At 38.5% G+C, this 15,308-nt stretch overlaps 3 protein-coding genes across 5 annotated transcripts; 1 reads left to right on the forward strand and 2 right to left on the reverse strand.

Annotated features, from left to right (window-relative positions):
* Positions 1-815: 815 nt before the first annotated feature.
* Positions 816-9,158, forward strand: gsr (glutathione reductase). 2 transcript variants are annotated; one of them, XM_043257835.1, is made up of 14 exons: positions 816-999; positions 1,384-1,537; positions 1,787-1,813; positions 1,921-2,009; positions 3,685-3,754; positions 4,129-4,276; positions 4,413-4,467; positions 4,548-4,647; positions 4,735-4,821; positions 4,963-5,130; positions 5,894-6,005; positions 6,463-6,594; positions 8,279-8,412; positions 8,546-9,158. In XM_043257835.1, the coding sequence occupies exons 1-14, from the start codon at positions 944-946 to the stop codon at positions 8,693-8,695; spliced, it is 1,482 nt and encodes a 493-aa protein (XP_043113770.1). In that variant the 5' UTR covers positions 816-943; the 3' UTR covers positions 8,696-9,158. The 2 variants fall into 2 exon arrangements, with proteins under 2 accessions (XP_043113770.1, XP_043113768.1); XM_043257833.1 differs by lacking the exon at positions 816-999 and having other exon boundaries at positions 1,268-1,537.
* An 852-nt stretch (positions 9,159-10,010) lies between these two features.
* On the reverse strand, positions 10,011-11,583 carry hnrnpa0l (heterogeneous nuclear ribonucleoprotein A0, like). Its single transcript, XM_043256972.1, has one exon. The coding sequence runs from the start codon at positions 11,369-11,371 to the stop codon at positions 10,484-10,486; it is 888 nt and encodes a 295-aa protein (XP_043112907.1). The 5' UTR covers positions 11,372-11,583; the 3' UTR covers positions 10,011-10,483.
* A 1,270-nt stretch (positions 11,584-12,853) lies between these two features.
* On the reverse strand, positions 12,854-15,303 carry hnrnpa0b (heterogeneous nuclear ribonucleoprotein A0b). Of its 2 annotated transcripts, XM_043256970.1 has the most exons (3): positions 14,220-15,303; positions 13,306-13,379; positions 12,854-13,033 (listed from the first exon to the last, which is right to left on the reverse strand). In XM_043256970.1, the coding sequence occupies exon 1, from the start codon at positions 15,292-15,294 to the stop codon at positions 14,359-14,361; it is 936 nt and encodes a 311-aa protein (XP_043112905.1). In that variant the 5' UTR covers positions 15,295-15,303; the 3' UTR covers positions 12,854-13,033; positions 13,306-13,379; positions 14,220-14,358. The 2 variants fall into 2 exon arrangements, with proteins under 2 accessions (XP_043112905.1, XP_043112904.1); XM_043256969.1 differs by lacking the exon at positions 13,306-13,379.
* Positions 15,304-15,308: the final 5 nt, after the last annotated feature.

Below are 15,308 nucleotides of genomic sequence, written 5' to 3' on the forward strand. Positions count from 1 at the left end.
AGTGTTTGTTTTGCTTTTAATATTGGATGCCGTGGTACGTGTGAAAGGTTTATTGTGGTCTATAGAAATTTGTTTTTGTTTCGGGACGTTTTTGGAACCGTTTTATACATAATTAAATTCAGACAAACACTACTATGAGCAAGTCTGCTGTCTGCCATTTAAAGATTTATCATGTTTAATGAACTTCATGAGAAATTTGTAGGGGTCCAGTCTTTTTCAGTGTGGATGATCAATCGCAGTACAGAAAGCGGACAAATTTAAACTCCCTCTACTGTTCAAGGACTCAATTAATTTGTAGAACTTTTTTACAAAGCCTTAAATATTAGCACTGGCACCAAAACCAACCCAAGTAGCCAAAAACCGCAAGTAAATGCATTCAAATATAGTCAAATTGTAAACAACACAGCAATGCCTCTATAGTTCAAATGTTTCACTTCAGTCACATAATACTTCATAAATCATTCTCATTTGCTGCTTAAAAAACTTTTTTAGCGTTTTAGGTTTTTCAGGGCTCTGATTAATATTAAGTTCGAAATATTTTTTTTATATTTTAAATGTCCTTACTGTCGCTTTATGTGACATTGCATTAGTATATTTATAGCATTGCATTAGTATAAAAAATTTGTATTTTATTTAAGAAATAACTTTACAGACCCCAAATATTCTGAATGCTATGACCATCGCAAAAAATAAAAAAATAAAAACAAATTTTCCGTTCCTTGCAGTCTTTTAATATAACGCCTCCTCTGTCATGTGCCTGTGCAGAAACGCGCATGCTCAGTTTAGCTAAGCGTGTAGTGGCTTTCATTCTGACTTTTTACGTCAACATATCCCGTTATAAACACTACCTAATCGAAGATGGACGGCACAGATGCATCTTATATTTTATAGTTTATAACTCAGCGCCTCTAATTAACCACACCTCATTTGTTTATTGTTTACAATGTACCGCAAAAGGATTTCCGCTACAGGTACACATGTAACGGCTGCACTTCACCGGTGAGTTTGTCTTTAGTGAGCGGATCTTTTTGCGAAATATTGCCCATTATCAAATAAAGCGGACTGCTGTCCGTTGCGACATGGCTAGGCGTTAAGTGAGTTCAAAGTAAGTTCAGCACCCTGGACATTGGGAGTGGGATTGACAGCGAAGGACTTTAATAAGCATGGGTAACTATGATGACTATTGTCCAAATTTGCTTCTGGGATTTACACACTATTGTGTCAATTCACAATGACTAAGCACAGGCTTTCACGTCCCTCCCATTAGTTCAACTATTGCGTTGGCCGGGGTGTTGGCTTCCTGCTTATGGAGATATTAAGCCCTCTGGCTCGACTGCGAGCGTCTTTTCTTACTCTTGGACGTCCGCTGTCGTCTTCTCGTAGACTCTTCTGTCGCAGCATGGCCTCTGATTCTGTAACGCGCTTTGATTTCCTGGTGATCGGCGCAGGATCAGGAGGGCTGGCCGGTGCGCGCCGGGCGGCTGAACTCGGTGCCACTGCAGCCGTGATCGAAAGTCACAAACTCGGAGGTACCTGCGTGAGTAAAGACCGTCCTGCTCCTGCAACACCACATCTCCCTTAGAGCCGAGTAGATGCGATCTTTAGACGGCTTATTTACAGTAACTGGAGGCTGCATTAGTCACATGAACAGAGGTGCTTTGGGAAGCCTCCAGATCCAGCGCTTTTTGTTTTTGTGTGTAATGGTTTGCACCGGCACCTATGCATTTTTGTCCCCTTATATTATCGACTTGGTTCATTGGTTAAACAACTTCTCTTTCTGCTACAGGTGAATGTTGGCTGTGTTCCTAAAAAGGTAATGGTTTTGCCCTTTATCTTCGCACTGAATTGATTGGGTGCATGATGCCAGTAGTGCTGTCAAAGAAAAATGCTCATAAATTTGTACTTTCTGCATGCTTCCAGGTGATGTGGAACACATCCACCCATGCAGAGTATCTCCATGATCATGAGGACTATGGTTTTGAGGGAGCAAAAGCACATTTCAACTGGCAGTAAGTAAGATAACACTTACATTTCTGTGTATAATATGTTGATTGTGTAGGATTATGGCAAGCCATTGCAACATTAACAATCAACAGCATTGATAGCCTTTATTTTTGTGTTACTGGTGTCTGTTTTTTTTTTAATTACTACTACATGTACTTCTGTAACTGCTAAGGCTGTGTACATACATTTGATATGACTATGTATCATCTCAGATTTGATGGTACGGCTATCGATGCAGCTGTCTATCTGTCGATAGCGTGGCAGGTGCTCGTTCTCTTGAATACAAGAACAGAATTTACAGCCGAGTAGAAAGGTGCAAGGTTTCTCAAAATGAATGAATAGTGTATAATATATGGGCTAAAGCAAGGGTTAATCGGGCCTCAGAGGAAGACAGCCCGGGTTGCCTGATATAAAGAAACTGACTCCCCGCAACAGAGCTTTACACTTGCGCAGTTTTGGAAATCTGATCATTTTTTTTACTTATTCTTTTTCAACCTGGCAACCATGTATACACATTATCTTTCTTCTATGACTAATCTTTCTGGCTTTCTGAATACACCAGTAAGCTTGCAGTTTAATGATCTCTACTCAACTAAGTTGGTAGAATAATGAAGAACTTAGTGTAATTCGCTAACTGTTCATTTAAGGGAGAGAGGGAGAGGAAATCTGTGTATGTATATTAGTTTTTGCCATGTTTCTAAAATAACAGTGAAGCTGTGGCGAATATGTTACCAGCTCCTTGTTGAAAAAGATAAAGTAACTCTTCAACATAGAAAGCGTTCATTTGTATTTATAAAAATCACATTTGATGATAAATTGTAATTACGGTTAACACAGTTTACATTGAATGATGTTTATACCAATGTTTAAAGCAACATGAATATGTCACCTATTTATTGGATTAGTTTCTTCTTTAAATAATATGTTCACAGTTATAATGTTGAACTAAAACTATAATTGCAACAGTGGAAAAACGCTTAAGGTAGCCAGTAGAAAAAAAAAAAAACAACATCTTAAGTGCTCAAAATAACATAAGTGGACTTTGAACGATTAGAAATTAATTGTCGAACAAGTTGTTATCAGTCATTCAGAACTATAATTAGCCATAGCAAAACTAATAAAAAATTATCCATGTCATAATCACTTCTTAAATGTACATTTAAATTATGCACATAGACTGTATTCAGGCAACAAAAAAAATTTGCAGTTCACATATCAACTATTTATTTCTAACTAGTGTGGAATCTATTATGTTTTTACTAGTAATTAGCTCATAGTATTTAAAAATAATTACTTATAACATCATTAGAGATAATGGTTTTTAAGGGAGACATGTAATGACAGCTTGCCATAGAGGATATTGTTTCTGCAAGAAGATGTGGTAATTTGTTTCACAAAAAAGGTATTTTTTTCCCCTCTTGTGACAGTTAAAAACCGTCAAGTTCCTACACGCTCTGTTTCATTACAGCTTTCAGTATTTGTTTTGCTTCTCTTTTGTGGTTTATAATATCAGTAAAGCTTCAAGTAGATGTTTCTGTCAGACACAAAGGCATGAGGTGGAGTAGTTTGTTTAGCACTAGGTAAGTCATGCTGTAAAGAGTTCAGCTATCAGGATTTCTGAGGTATGACACAGCTAAATTAATAGAATAAAGGTCACTATTTGGGTATGTGTTTTTTCAGGCTAATTAAACGCAAAAGGGATGCTTACGTTAGTCGGCTGAATCATATCTACCGGAACAACCTTGACAAGGTAGGCTTCTATAAGTTACTTTCAAATCAGCTAATGAAATATAAACTGAAAAGAAATTTGTAGTAAATAATTTTAAAAAATACCAAAACCTTTTTTATACCAAAATGATTATGGCTTTAAAGGGGACATATCGTGAAGAATCAAGTTTTCTTGATCTTTATAGTACTAGTGTACTAAAAAGGGTATACATAAAAATCTTAAAAGCATGTCAACAAAAACGTCATAGCACCAGAAGCGTATAGCTGGCTGACCATACTATTTGGACCTTAAAGGGGTAATGAAATGGCATAATGAAAACGCATGGTATGACCTCTTTAAACCTTTAGAATTTTTGTTGATGTGACGACTGAGAAGTTGTTTGTGGTTGCATACAGGCCAAAATTGAGTCTATTCATGGCTATGCAAGGTTCACAGATGATTCTGAACCCACTGTTGAAGTTAATGGAAAAAAATACACAGCTCCTCATATCTTAATCGCCACTGGTGGCCACCCGTCCACAGTCAATGAGAATGATATCCCAGGTGATCTTACGTTTGTTCATTCTGCTTTACTCTTCGATGCATCCGTATCGTGTGCAGTTGCCATTATGAGATTTTCATAATTATTTTCATCACAGGATCAGCTAAAATGCTTTTGCAAATGTCATTGTTATTGCAGGAGCCAGTTTAGGCATTACAAGCGATGGATTCTTTGACCTTGACTCTTGCCCAAAGTAAGTGATTGATGGCTGACTTCTGCTTATATTATCGATATTTTCCTTATCATAAATAACCAATTTCTGCATTCATTTAGACGTAGTGTGATAGTGGGGGCAGGATATATCGCTGTGGAGATGGCTGGTATCCTTTCCACTTTGGGGTCCAAAACGTCCATCATTATACGACAAGGAGGGGTAAGATCTCCATGTATTGTCACCTGGCTAAATGCTACTGTCATGCATATCCCAAAGTAAGCAATGACTGTGTTCTTTCTTTCCAAGGTACTGAGGAACTTCGATGCCTTGATAAGCTCGAATTGCACGAAAGAATTGCAAAATCATGGTATTGACTTACGGAAAAATACTCAGGTAACTAGTAGCGAGTATTATTAGGAAAGGTATTATGTAGCTGGCCTATCTTTCCAGCGTGATCGGTTTGTTTGGCAGAAATTCAGTTACCATCCCCCTAAAAATACATCTTGTATCTAAATATTGTGATATTGTACACAGGTGAAGTCAGTGCAGAAGACAGACAAAGGCCTTTCTGTTACGCTGGTGACAAAAGACCCCGATGACAAAGACGCACAGGAGAAGTACGGCACCATCCAGGAGGTGGACTGTCTGCTCTGGGCTATTGGCAGGGAACCCAACACCGCTGGCCTCAATCTCAGTTCAATAGTAAGAATCAATTTCAATTAGATTTCATTATTTTTATTATAATCATTAGTATTGGAATATTATAAGAAGCTTAAATGTTTGTTTCAAGATTGTAAATATCATCTGTGGCAAGATGGCAATTCCCTAAGAATAAAAATTTCTCACCTTTTATAAGCTAGAAAAACAATTTTTACAGTAATGCATTTACAATTGAAGCTTATTGGAATGGAACTGCAAATATTACGTGTGATACATGTACATATTTCATGCAATTTTATTTTGTACTTTTTTTGGACTCTAAATTATCGATCTTCCAGTGAACGGTCAGACTTGTGTGCTGAACGTCTCTAAATAATTTTTTCTGTCATCAATAATCCATTTTACTCTGTTGTATGTTACAATATAGACGAAAAGATCTGTTCATTTGTAACCTCAACTATGATGCATAAAATCTCCGTCTTATTTTGCAAATGCTTAACTAGTAGTACACGCAGCTAGAAAGGTAGAGACATGCACAACTATAAGAATTAAATAATGCTTCGGCTAAAAAACAAGCTGTACATTTCTGCTTTTAAGTTCCTTTTGTCACATGGTATAAACACCGATTTTACTTTTTTACAACATGTTAAACATGCAATGAAGAATGCCAAGCACGCCGTTCAGCTGAATACAGAACATTCCTTTAAACCGCAGAAGCTACGGTAGATAGTATTGTAAGCTTAATCTTTGCACTGTATCAGTTAGTGATAAAATAAGACTGACGGTTGGATGTGTTGTTATTCAGGGCGTCAAGGTTGATGAAAAGGGGAATATCGTGGTGGATGAGTTCCAGAACACCACTCGTGCAGGCGTCTATGCAGTCGGGGATGTTTGCGGGAGAGCTCTTCTTACACCTGGTATGGTTTCACGATCACATTCTTGAGGACAATGTGTTCCTACATGCAAATCTTCTGGGTGTTTTAAAGTAGCTCATTATTATACAGTATGTTATGCATAGTATTCATTAACCACGCTCAGAAGCCAATTAAGTAAGATATTTAAAGTTTTAAAACAATTAATTAAGCTTGAATGATCATGATGCACATTGTGCGATTCAGTTGATTTATGTAAATGCCACCTTTCACATTGCGTTGGACACAACACACCCGCCATACATGAGGAAGTTTGCGCATTTTTTTGTTACTCTAGTGACATCAACTGGTCAGAGTAGATTGGACATACTTACCATTCATTATACGATTCATCAAACTATTTTTTTAAATTAAATAGTTTATCATCCGTTTGATGGGACTGTTTAATATTTATTTCTTCTGATTAGCTGATGTTGCTTCCTGTTTTTGTTTGTATTTACAGTTGCTATTGCTGCTGGCAGAAAGCTTGCTCACCGGCTGTTTGAGGGCAAACCAGACTCCAAAATCAGTTACGACAATATCCCTACTGTTGTGTTCAGCCACCCACCTATTGGCACAGTGGGACTAACTGAAGGTGAGCTTACTTACTAACTAACTAACTAACTAACTAGCCAACTATATAACTATTTATCTTTACACACTCTTCCTCATATTTAATTTATTGTATCAATGTAATATATATTCACACATGAAGTTGCAAACATTTTAGATAAAAATATCCTAAATACCCTTTTGATGATAATAAATAATGCAAATGCTAAAAATAATAAGTTATTCTTTTAAAGCAATAGGGGCCAGATTTACAAACCCTTGTTTGACTTTCAAAAAATTACTGTAACACAAAAATGACTGTTTCTGTGAAGCCTGTATTTAGAAAACATTACAAGGGTATATTTAAGTCATTATAATGAATGCATAAGTCATTATAAATAACTTTATAATACACTGTATCAGCTCACGAATGTTCATAAGAACTGTTTTAATGTGTTACAATATTTACTTATTTGTGGTTCTAGCTTTTAAGAGCATGACAAATGTATAACACACAATGAACGTGATTCAACCAGTCAAGTGGCAATGGATTATAAGGGTATCCTTAAGGCATTAAAATGAATGCATAATGCATTTAAAAAGAAAACAAAAAAACATATAATTCATCTGATGAATATTCATAAAAATGTATATAATTATAATACATTATTTATAACACACAATATTTACCATATTAAATCTACTTCCTTTATAATGGACTATATCATATATTAACATTGTTTTTTTAGGATCTGCACAGTACTTCACAGCTTCTTGTGAGTGGTTTAGGTGCTGAGTGTTAGTTGAGTGTTTCTCCTGTGAGACGAATATTGAGGCTAATGTGAGTTAGCTAATACTTTCAACTGAAAGGATTTCATGTTTATTATATAAATCTAAGAGTGTAGACTTAGGCAGGGTGTGTAGAATGTTCACATACTTGCAAAGTACTTTATTAGAAATTTTATATTACGTTCAAAGCAAATGTGTCATATTACACGTTGATCTAAACAATTTGTTTATTATTATTATTACTAAGTGGTATTTGGTATACCATGGCAAGATATGACACTTATAATGCATTATATATATGATAAATATAATCCATTGCAACTTAACTGGTTGAATCATGTTCATTGTGTGTTATACATTTGTCGTGCTCTTAAAAGCTAGAACCACAAATAAATATTGTAACACATTAAAACAGTTCTTATGAACATTCATGAGCTGACACAATGTATTATAAAGTTATTTATAATGCATTATGCATTTATTATAAGGCCTTGAAAATACCCCTATAATGTATTATAAATACTGGCTTGTTACCAAAACTACTGTCAAGACATGCAGTTGTTTTTGCAGCTGACCTTATTGCAAATGCAATTGTAGGAGTTTTCTTTACAGACATGTTTATTGGAAGAGAGTACTGAAATAAATCATGGTGATTATTATTTAATATCTCCAAAAAATATTTTGAACTTGTTTTCAAAATAGTACCTGATTACCATCAGCTTTGCGTCTTTTCTTTCTTTTTTTTTTTTTTTGTTAATTGTCAATAGATCACTAGCAAAACTTTACACTACCACCAGAGCTTTTTTTTAGGATTCTGGACACTAATTTGTCCTGTTTAGTAAATCTGGCCCTTTGTGCATGTAGCATGTCCTATAGTGTTTTCAATATGACTGGTTGAGCTGCCCATACATTAAAAAAAGTACTTTTTTTTTTTGCAGATGAAGCAATCAAGACCTGGGGAAAGGACAACGTGAAGGTTTATACCACTTCGTTCACCCCCATGTATTATGCCATCACCACTCGAAAGAGTCAGTGCATCATGAAGTTGGTGTGTGCAGGCAAAAATGAGAAGGTGAGGTGAATCATATATCAGTAGGAAATATCAAGAAGGATTTTGAATGATATAGAATTTTAACATTTTGTGTGTAATGTAATATATATATATATATATATATATATATAGGTTGTTGGTCTTTTCTTTTTAGGTTGTTGGTCTCCATATGCAGGGTTTTGGCTGTGATGAGATGCTTCAGGGTTTTGCTGTGGCTGTGAACATGGGAGCCACTAAAGAAGACTTTGACAGAACCATTGCCATCCACCCGACCTCCTCAGAGGAGCTAGTGACACTACGCTAATAAAGCCTTCACGTTCCAAGATGAAGCTTTGTTCCAATCTAAACAATAAAAAATATACAATTTCTTTGACTATTCTCCCAACATGAGTATTTTGTAATGAGTAATGACAAGCATATATTTGGTTTGTTATATCTCTGGGGTCATGTATTATCGCCAGTGATTAAGAAAGACACATTACTACTGTTCATCAGGCCGTGTCTCCTGTACATTGCATTGTTGTACCCCATCGCTCTGCTTTTTGACGGGTATTATTGTTTGATTGGAACAGGGTCAGACGGAGGCTTAAAGCTAAAAGTGAAATTAAATCTGTTCATGGTCTAACACTGTTGCTTTAACTTTACATTTTTGGAAGGTTGGATTCAGAGAGTTGCTTTCGGTAGTAGTGTGTAGTAACAGGGCTTACTCGGCATATGTAAAATAAAATTGTGGATATGCACAGTTCAGCCCTTTTTTTTTTTTTTTTTTTTTTTAAACAAATGTGTGTCTTTGTGTGATTAATTGATCTTTTCTTAATTTCTGTACTGACATTGTCGCTATACTTTTAATAAACCTGCCACTTTTCATAAAAATGTATATTGACATATTTGCTAATTCTTCAAAGGCTTGAAGTGTTGCATTTACGAGGCGTCAAGGACCAATAAAGTTACGTAATCCAACTGTTCAGAATTACATTTTATATGAGGCTTTTACATTAATGTTTGGCTGTTGGCTTAGCTTTTTATGAGACAAAGTGATTCAAAGGCTGTACTGATCAGCTGATATTTTGAGGTATTGGCAGGTGATGCCTATTGGAGTTCTTTTGCAATAAGTTTCTCATTCATAGTCAACATATTACAAAGCTAATATATTAACCTTAAGACTTCAGGTTTCAGAACGAGGTGTTACACTAAATATGGCTATAGATTAAACCATTCAGCCTAATATACCTTTTCTAATACAGCTTTAACACCAGCACCCATTACTCCAGTATTATGGGTCACATAACAGAAAAATCACCCTGATACAGCGGTTATCAATCCTGGACCTGGGGACCCACCATGCTACATATTTTCATGGCTCCCTTAAACACACCCAAGATCAACAGCTCATTAAATGAGCCGTGAACTTCCGAACCGCAATATTAAAAAGGGACAGACGCATGTGAACACTATTACACTGATTTCAGAACAGTTAAACATACTTTGAGCAAGCCAATGCACTTCAGGATTGCGTGATTAAATCCATCAAATGGCTCAATGCTAGCTCGAGAGTTTAAAAGACAGCAAAACCACTGATGTCTAAAAGCAACTGGAGACAAAAGGGACCAGGCAGAAGATTTATGAAAAAGATTTTAATGGTTAAAAGGCTTATATGGCCACTGTTGGTCAAATTAAATATACTTAAAAACGGTTTTACAATAGGAACGGTGTAATACCATTAAAACAGAAATTAAGTTACATTTAAAAACGGAGGTCATGAAACAATGAGCTGCTTAAATTTCATTACCCCTGAGTTTCATCTCAAACGATGGACAGGCAATAAACCTAAAACAGATCATACAGAAGCCTACATGATTTTTAACAGGCTTGACTTGCGTAAACATGACCACTTTAACCTAAACAAAAGAAAAACGCAACGCGTGTCTGCTGGTACTGGTAATGGCACAGACAAATTCTCATTTAAACCCAATACCAAACGTTTTTCCCCCAAACGTCTTCATTTTGAAAGTCCAGTGTCCAAATAGTTTGCGTAAAAAAAAAAAAAAAAAAAAAAAAACGAAGTACAGCTTAAAGAGTCACATTAGTGCTTCTAATATCCACCGTAGCCACCTCTTCCATATCCTCCTCCTCCACCGCCGCCTCCGCGTGGGTAGGGCCCACTGCTCCTGCCGGAATAGTAGCCTGCTTTCATAGCGCCGTAGCCCGAAGGCTGCTGTCCATAACCCTCGCCGAAATCGCTGTAGCCATTCCCGTTGCCGTATCCGCCGCCCATCTGGTCACTGTAGCCTCCTCCGTAGCTACTTTGGCTTTCGTAGTTGCCATCGTTACCGTAGCCGCCGTTCTGATAGCCGTAGTCACTATAGTAACCACCTCTTCCGCCGCCATAGCCGCTTCCCCGGCCCATTCCTCGGCCTCCCCTGCCGCCGCGACCACCGGCAGCTTGCATCTCTTGTTTCGTGAGAGCCTTCTTCACCTCAACCTTGTGCCCGCTGATCATGTGGAACTTCATGACGACGGCTTTATCGGCGGAGTCGTTATCTTCAAAGTAGACGAAACCGAAGCCTCGCTTTTTCCCGGTGTCTTTGTCGGTGATGACCTGAGCCTTCTCGATGGCGCCGAACTGGGAGAAATACTCTTGGAGGTGTTCGTCTTCGATGTCGTCTTTCAACCCCCCTACAAATATTTTCTTGACCTTGGCTAGCGCCTCCGGTCTGCCGGCGTCTTCCCGGGCCACCGCTCGCTTCAGATCCACGTTGTTGCCATCCACGACATGAGGCCTAGCTGCCATGGCGGCGTCCGCTTCCTCAACGCTCGAGTACGTTACAAAGCCGAAGCACCGGGAGCGCTGCAGCGGCTGGTTCATCACCACCACACAGTCGGTCAACTGTCCATATTGCTCAAAATGTGCCCTCAAGCCTTCGTCGGTCGTTTGGACGTTCAGGCCGCCAACGAACAGTTTACAAAGCTGGTTAGTCATTTTCTTACAATGGACGTACTGACTGAGAACACGCGCAGCGGAAGAAAGGAGTCGATGCGTTTGAAACGTGGGGGCGGTTCCTTTTGTGCGCGTCAACACGTACGTAGTGGACTCTGATTGGCTACAAAGTAAAACGCTTAAATCAAACACGTCCTTAATTAGCAAAATGCGTTATAGGCTGGAACGAGATTTAAAGCTAATTCGTGGAATTATACGTTTTGGGTTTAAAAACGTATTTTTTGTAAAGATAAAATTCGGAATTTATGTGACACGTGAACTTGAGCAGGTACAATGTACGCTGAATCCAAGACATGTCCTGGAAATATCACGGAATTAAAGTTTTCATTTAAAAACATTTCTATCGTGAAAAAAACCTTTGTTGTTATACTCAGTATTGTAGTTTTTATTTTGCTGCAAATATTCTGTGTACAGTTTATATTAAGTATATTTTACATTTCCGTAAGACACAACTACTCTACTCAAAGCACGAACATGATGTAGTGATTCTAAAAAGTATATTTTCATTAGAAAAAGTCATTTTCTGTGGAATAGCCTGGAAATACTGAACAAACTCAAGTTAACTTTAGGCCTTTATAGGTACGAACTAGATATTTTATGTCTCACACTGATTACATTTTGGCACATAAATGCTAGGCTCAGGGACAGGGCAACTGTATCATTCACTCATTGTTTATGTTTGTACACCTGTTGCATTTTAATCCAATTAAAGTGCATTATGTTGAAAATTGAAGGACAGCCACAACCATTTTAAAACAAGCTAGCCGATTAATACGGTGACTGTGGTGGGAGTAGTGAGAGATTTGGGGATTACAGAAGGTTCCTGGGAGAAAAAAAATATCAGGATGCCAGCAGTAAGATCACGGATAAAGATTATTTAAAAGCGTAAGTTTCAAGTGAGATGGTCAGATGTTCAACTTTGTTGTGGTCATCAATATAGTTCAATTTTTCCACAAGAGCAGTAAAATAATCACATACAGGAAATACAGTATGCTATATAGTCTTAAATGAATTCAAAGTACTACTCAAGCTTTATTATATATGGTTATATATAGAGATTACACATAGGATTATATACCAGCCAACACACAAAATTGGCACTTTTATTGCTTGCGGTTTTTATGAAACATTTCCAAATCAGGAAAGCACCTGTCTCACTGCTCACACCAATGTATATGCAAGTTAGTTAATCTTTATAGTGCAAATACACAAAATAATTTTCTTGGGATATTATATATATTAGTAAAATGCATACCTTTATCAGAGTGCCTGCCTCAGCATCACAATGCATAAATACTTTTTGCATGTTATTGCAGGACTAATTTAAATGGGAGGCTTCATATTCCCCTGCCTAATCTACTGGACCACCTGTCTGTGTGCACATGCGCACAAATCCATCTCCAATTAATCTCTCCAGCCCAAGAAATAAACTCATTCCATGCACATAATCCACACACACCCAAATAGTTTCACTTTTTTATTACAAATGTATACAGATTTATAAAAAGTTAAAAAAATACAATAAATAAAAATCTCCATGTTGTCATCATTTCACCAGTCCACTATTAAAACTACTCTGTGGATGTTGGTAACCAAACTCCATGGCCACAGTTGATGTGGGCAGAGTCCGGCATCCAAGGTCACCTGGGGAGGAAGACAGGAAGAAAAGGGAACACATTAGTCAATGCAAGATAAAACAAAAATGTGAAGAAAAAAATCCTTAAAATGGCATATCAAGTCAAAGGTCCTAATAAGCCGCGGTGTTACAAACCCAAATTCCGTCGCACCAGTTCATGTAAAGTCCACTTGACTTATGGAGACTAATTAAAAACAACTTAAGGAATAAATATAATCCATTTATGAATAAAAATTGCAATACTTGACCAACACGTAGTGAAGACAGGTTGATTACATACCTAGATCGCAGGATGATATCCTAATGAGATATTTCAGTCCTATCACAATCGAACCCAGGTACTGAACAGGTTCCCTGTACAAACAAACTGCTACAGCTATTTTGAAGTACTGGAATAACTGAAAGAACACCTATATGTGGGAATCAAGAGTAAATATAAACCATAAACACTATATAAATATACTTATATAGCACTGAATGTGGGGCTGTGTTAGGTTAACTTCAAGTAGTAATGCAACTACATATATATATATATATATGGATATATATGCTTAAATGACGATCTCAGGTGTTGTGAAAACCTCTTAGTTAAAGTCTATCAGCCAAAACGCCGTCTGAAAGCATAATTAAGCGGTGAAACTTTTATTTAAAAAGTAACATACAATTGCATATCAATGTTTAACAATACTGAATTGATCTGAAGACATAATATACAATACACAAGAGAATGTTGGAAGTAATGATGCTCATACAGCGTTGAACTGAACTCCATGAGTGGGTTTATGCGCTGGTTTACAAAATAATAGAAATAACGTAGCCTAATCTATCCCATCATGATAAACTAATTTGGAAAAAAATCGTGGTGGGTTTTATACAGACGAACACAAACTCAAAACTGCATGCGTTAATCCCCCCATGACAATAGGCAACAGTTTATATAGAAAACAGATCTACTGAGAATGCATTTTGACAACAGATCGCTAGTGCTGAACAAAACTGAATTTTAAAACGAATGGGTTACGAACAAATCGCATCTTTAAAAAAAAAAAAAAAAAAAAAAAAAACTAAACAGGGCCAATTTTGCTGCATGCCCTAAAACGTGGAAAAACGATGATATATATATATAATAGAACATGTCCTACAACTAAAGCTGGTCGAGCAAGTCAGGTTTCTGGGAAGAGATCTTCTTCCTACCTGTTAAGAATTGAGGTCTTTAAGGTATGCTTTCACAGTGTCCGCCATCTCTTGCATGGCCGGGTGAATGAGCCCAATGTGGAAACCGAGAGAACACCTGGGGGGGGGCAGCTTTCCGAGTCTTTTCCCAACGCGCTTTTTAGTAGCCTCCGTAGCCACCCCTGCCGTAACCAGGCCCGCCGCCACGGGGGTAAGGGGCTCCGCTTCTGCCGGCGTACGTATTTCCACCCTTCATGGGCCCGTAGCCGGAGGACTGCTGGCCGTATCCGCTGCCAAAGTCACTGTAACCGTTACCACCGCCATAGCCTCCCATCTGTTCGCCGTAGCCGCCTCCGTACCCACCCCCGTAGCCTCCTCCGTAACCCCCACTTCCATAGCCGCCGCTGTAGCCGCCATCACTGCCGCCGTAGCCTCCGCCATAGCCACCCCCGTAGCCGCCGTAGCCTCCTCTCCCGCCGCCGAAGCCATTTTGATTCCGCCCCATACCTCTTCCTCCTCCTCTCCCCCTGCCGCCCCTAGCTCCGCCGGCGGCCTGGATCTCTTGTTTCGTGAGCGCTTTCTTGACCTCCACTTTGTGCCCGTTGATCATGTGGAACTTGAGCACGACGGCTTTGTCGGCCGAGTCGTTATCTTCGAAGTGGACAAAGCCGAAACCGCGCTTCTTGCCGGTGTCTTTGTCGGTGATGACTTCGGATTTCTCGATCATGCCGAACTGCGAGAAATACTCGGTGAGGGTGTTCTCCTCGATGTCCTCTTTTAGGCCCCCGACGAATATCTTCTTGACTTTGGCGAGAGCTTCGGGCTTCCCGGCATCTTCCCGAGCCACGGCTCTCTTCAGCTCCACGGTTTTACCGTCTACCACATGTGGCCTGGCGGCCATTGCTGCATCAGCCTCCTCTGCGCTGGAGTACGTTACGAAGCCGAAACAACGAGACCGCTGAAGTTGATCGTTTTGAACTACCACGCAGTCCGTTAGTTTACCGTACTGTTCAAAATGAGCGCGAAGCCCATCGTTAGTTGTTTGGACGTTCAGGCCACCAACGAAAAGTTTGCAGAGCTGCTCCATTGCTGACATATCGTTCCGCTAGA

The sequence above is a fragment of the Puntigrus tetrazona genome, chromosome 14 (assembly GCF_018831695.1).
Source record: "Puntigrus tetrazona isolate hp1 chromosome 14, ASM1883169v1, whole genome shotgun sequence".
Classification (NCBI taxonomy): domain Eukaryota; kingdom Metazoa; phylum Chordata; class Actinopteri; order Cypriniformes; family Cyprinidae; genus Puntigrus; species Puntigrus tetrazona.

Bases quoted from the DNA above. Each gene is read 5' to 3' on its own strand.
- hnrnpa0b (XM_043256969.1), bottom strand. From the start codon at position 15,294: ATGTCAGCAATGGAGCAGCTCTGCAAACTTTTCGTTGGTGGCCTGAAC.
- gsr (XM_043257833.1), top strand. From the start codon at position 1,307: ATGGAGATATTAAGCCCTCTGGCTCGACTGCGAGCGTCTTTTCTTACT. The intron at 4,277-4,412 runs GTGATCTTACGT...TTGTTATTGCAG, and splicing joins CAATGAGAATGATATCCCAG to GAGCCAGTTTAGGCATTACA. The intron at 4,468-4,547 runs GTAAGTGATTGA...GCATTCATTTAG, and splicing joins GACCTTGACTCTTGCCCAAA to ACGTAGTGTGATAGTGGGGG.
- hnrnpa0l (XM_043256972.1), bottom strand. From the start codon at position 11,371: ATGACTAACCAGCTTTGTAAACTGTTCGTTGGCGGCCTGAACGTCCAA.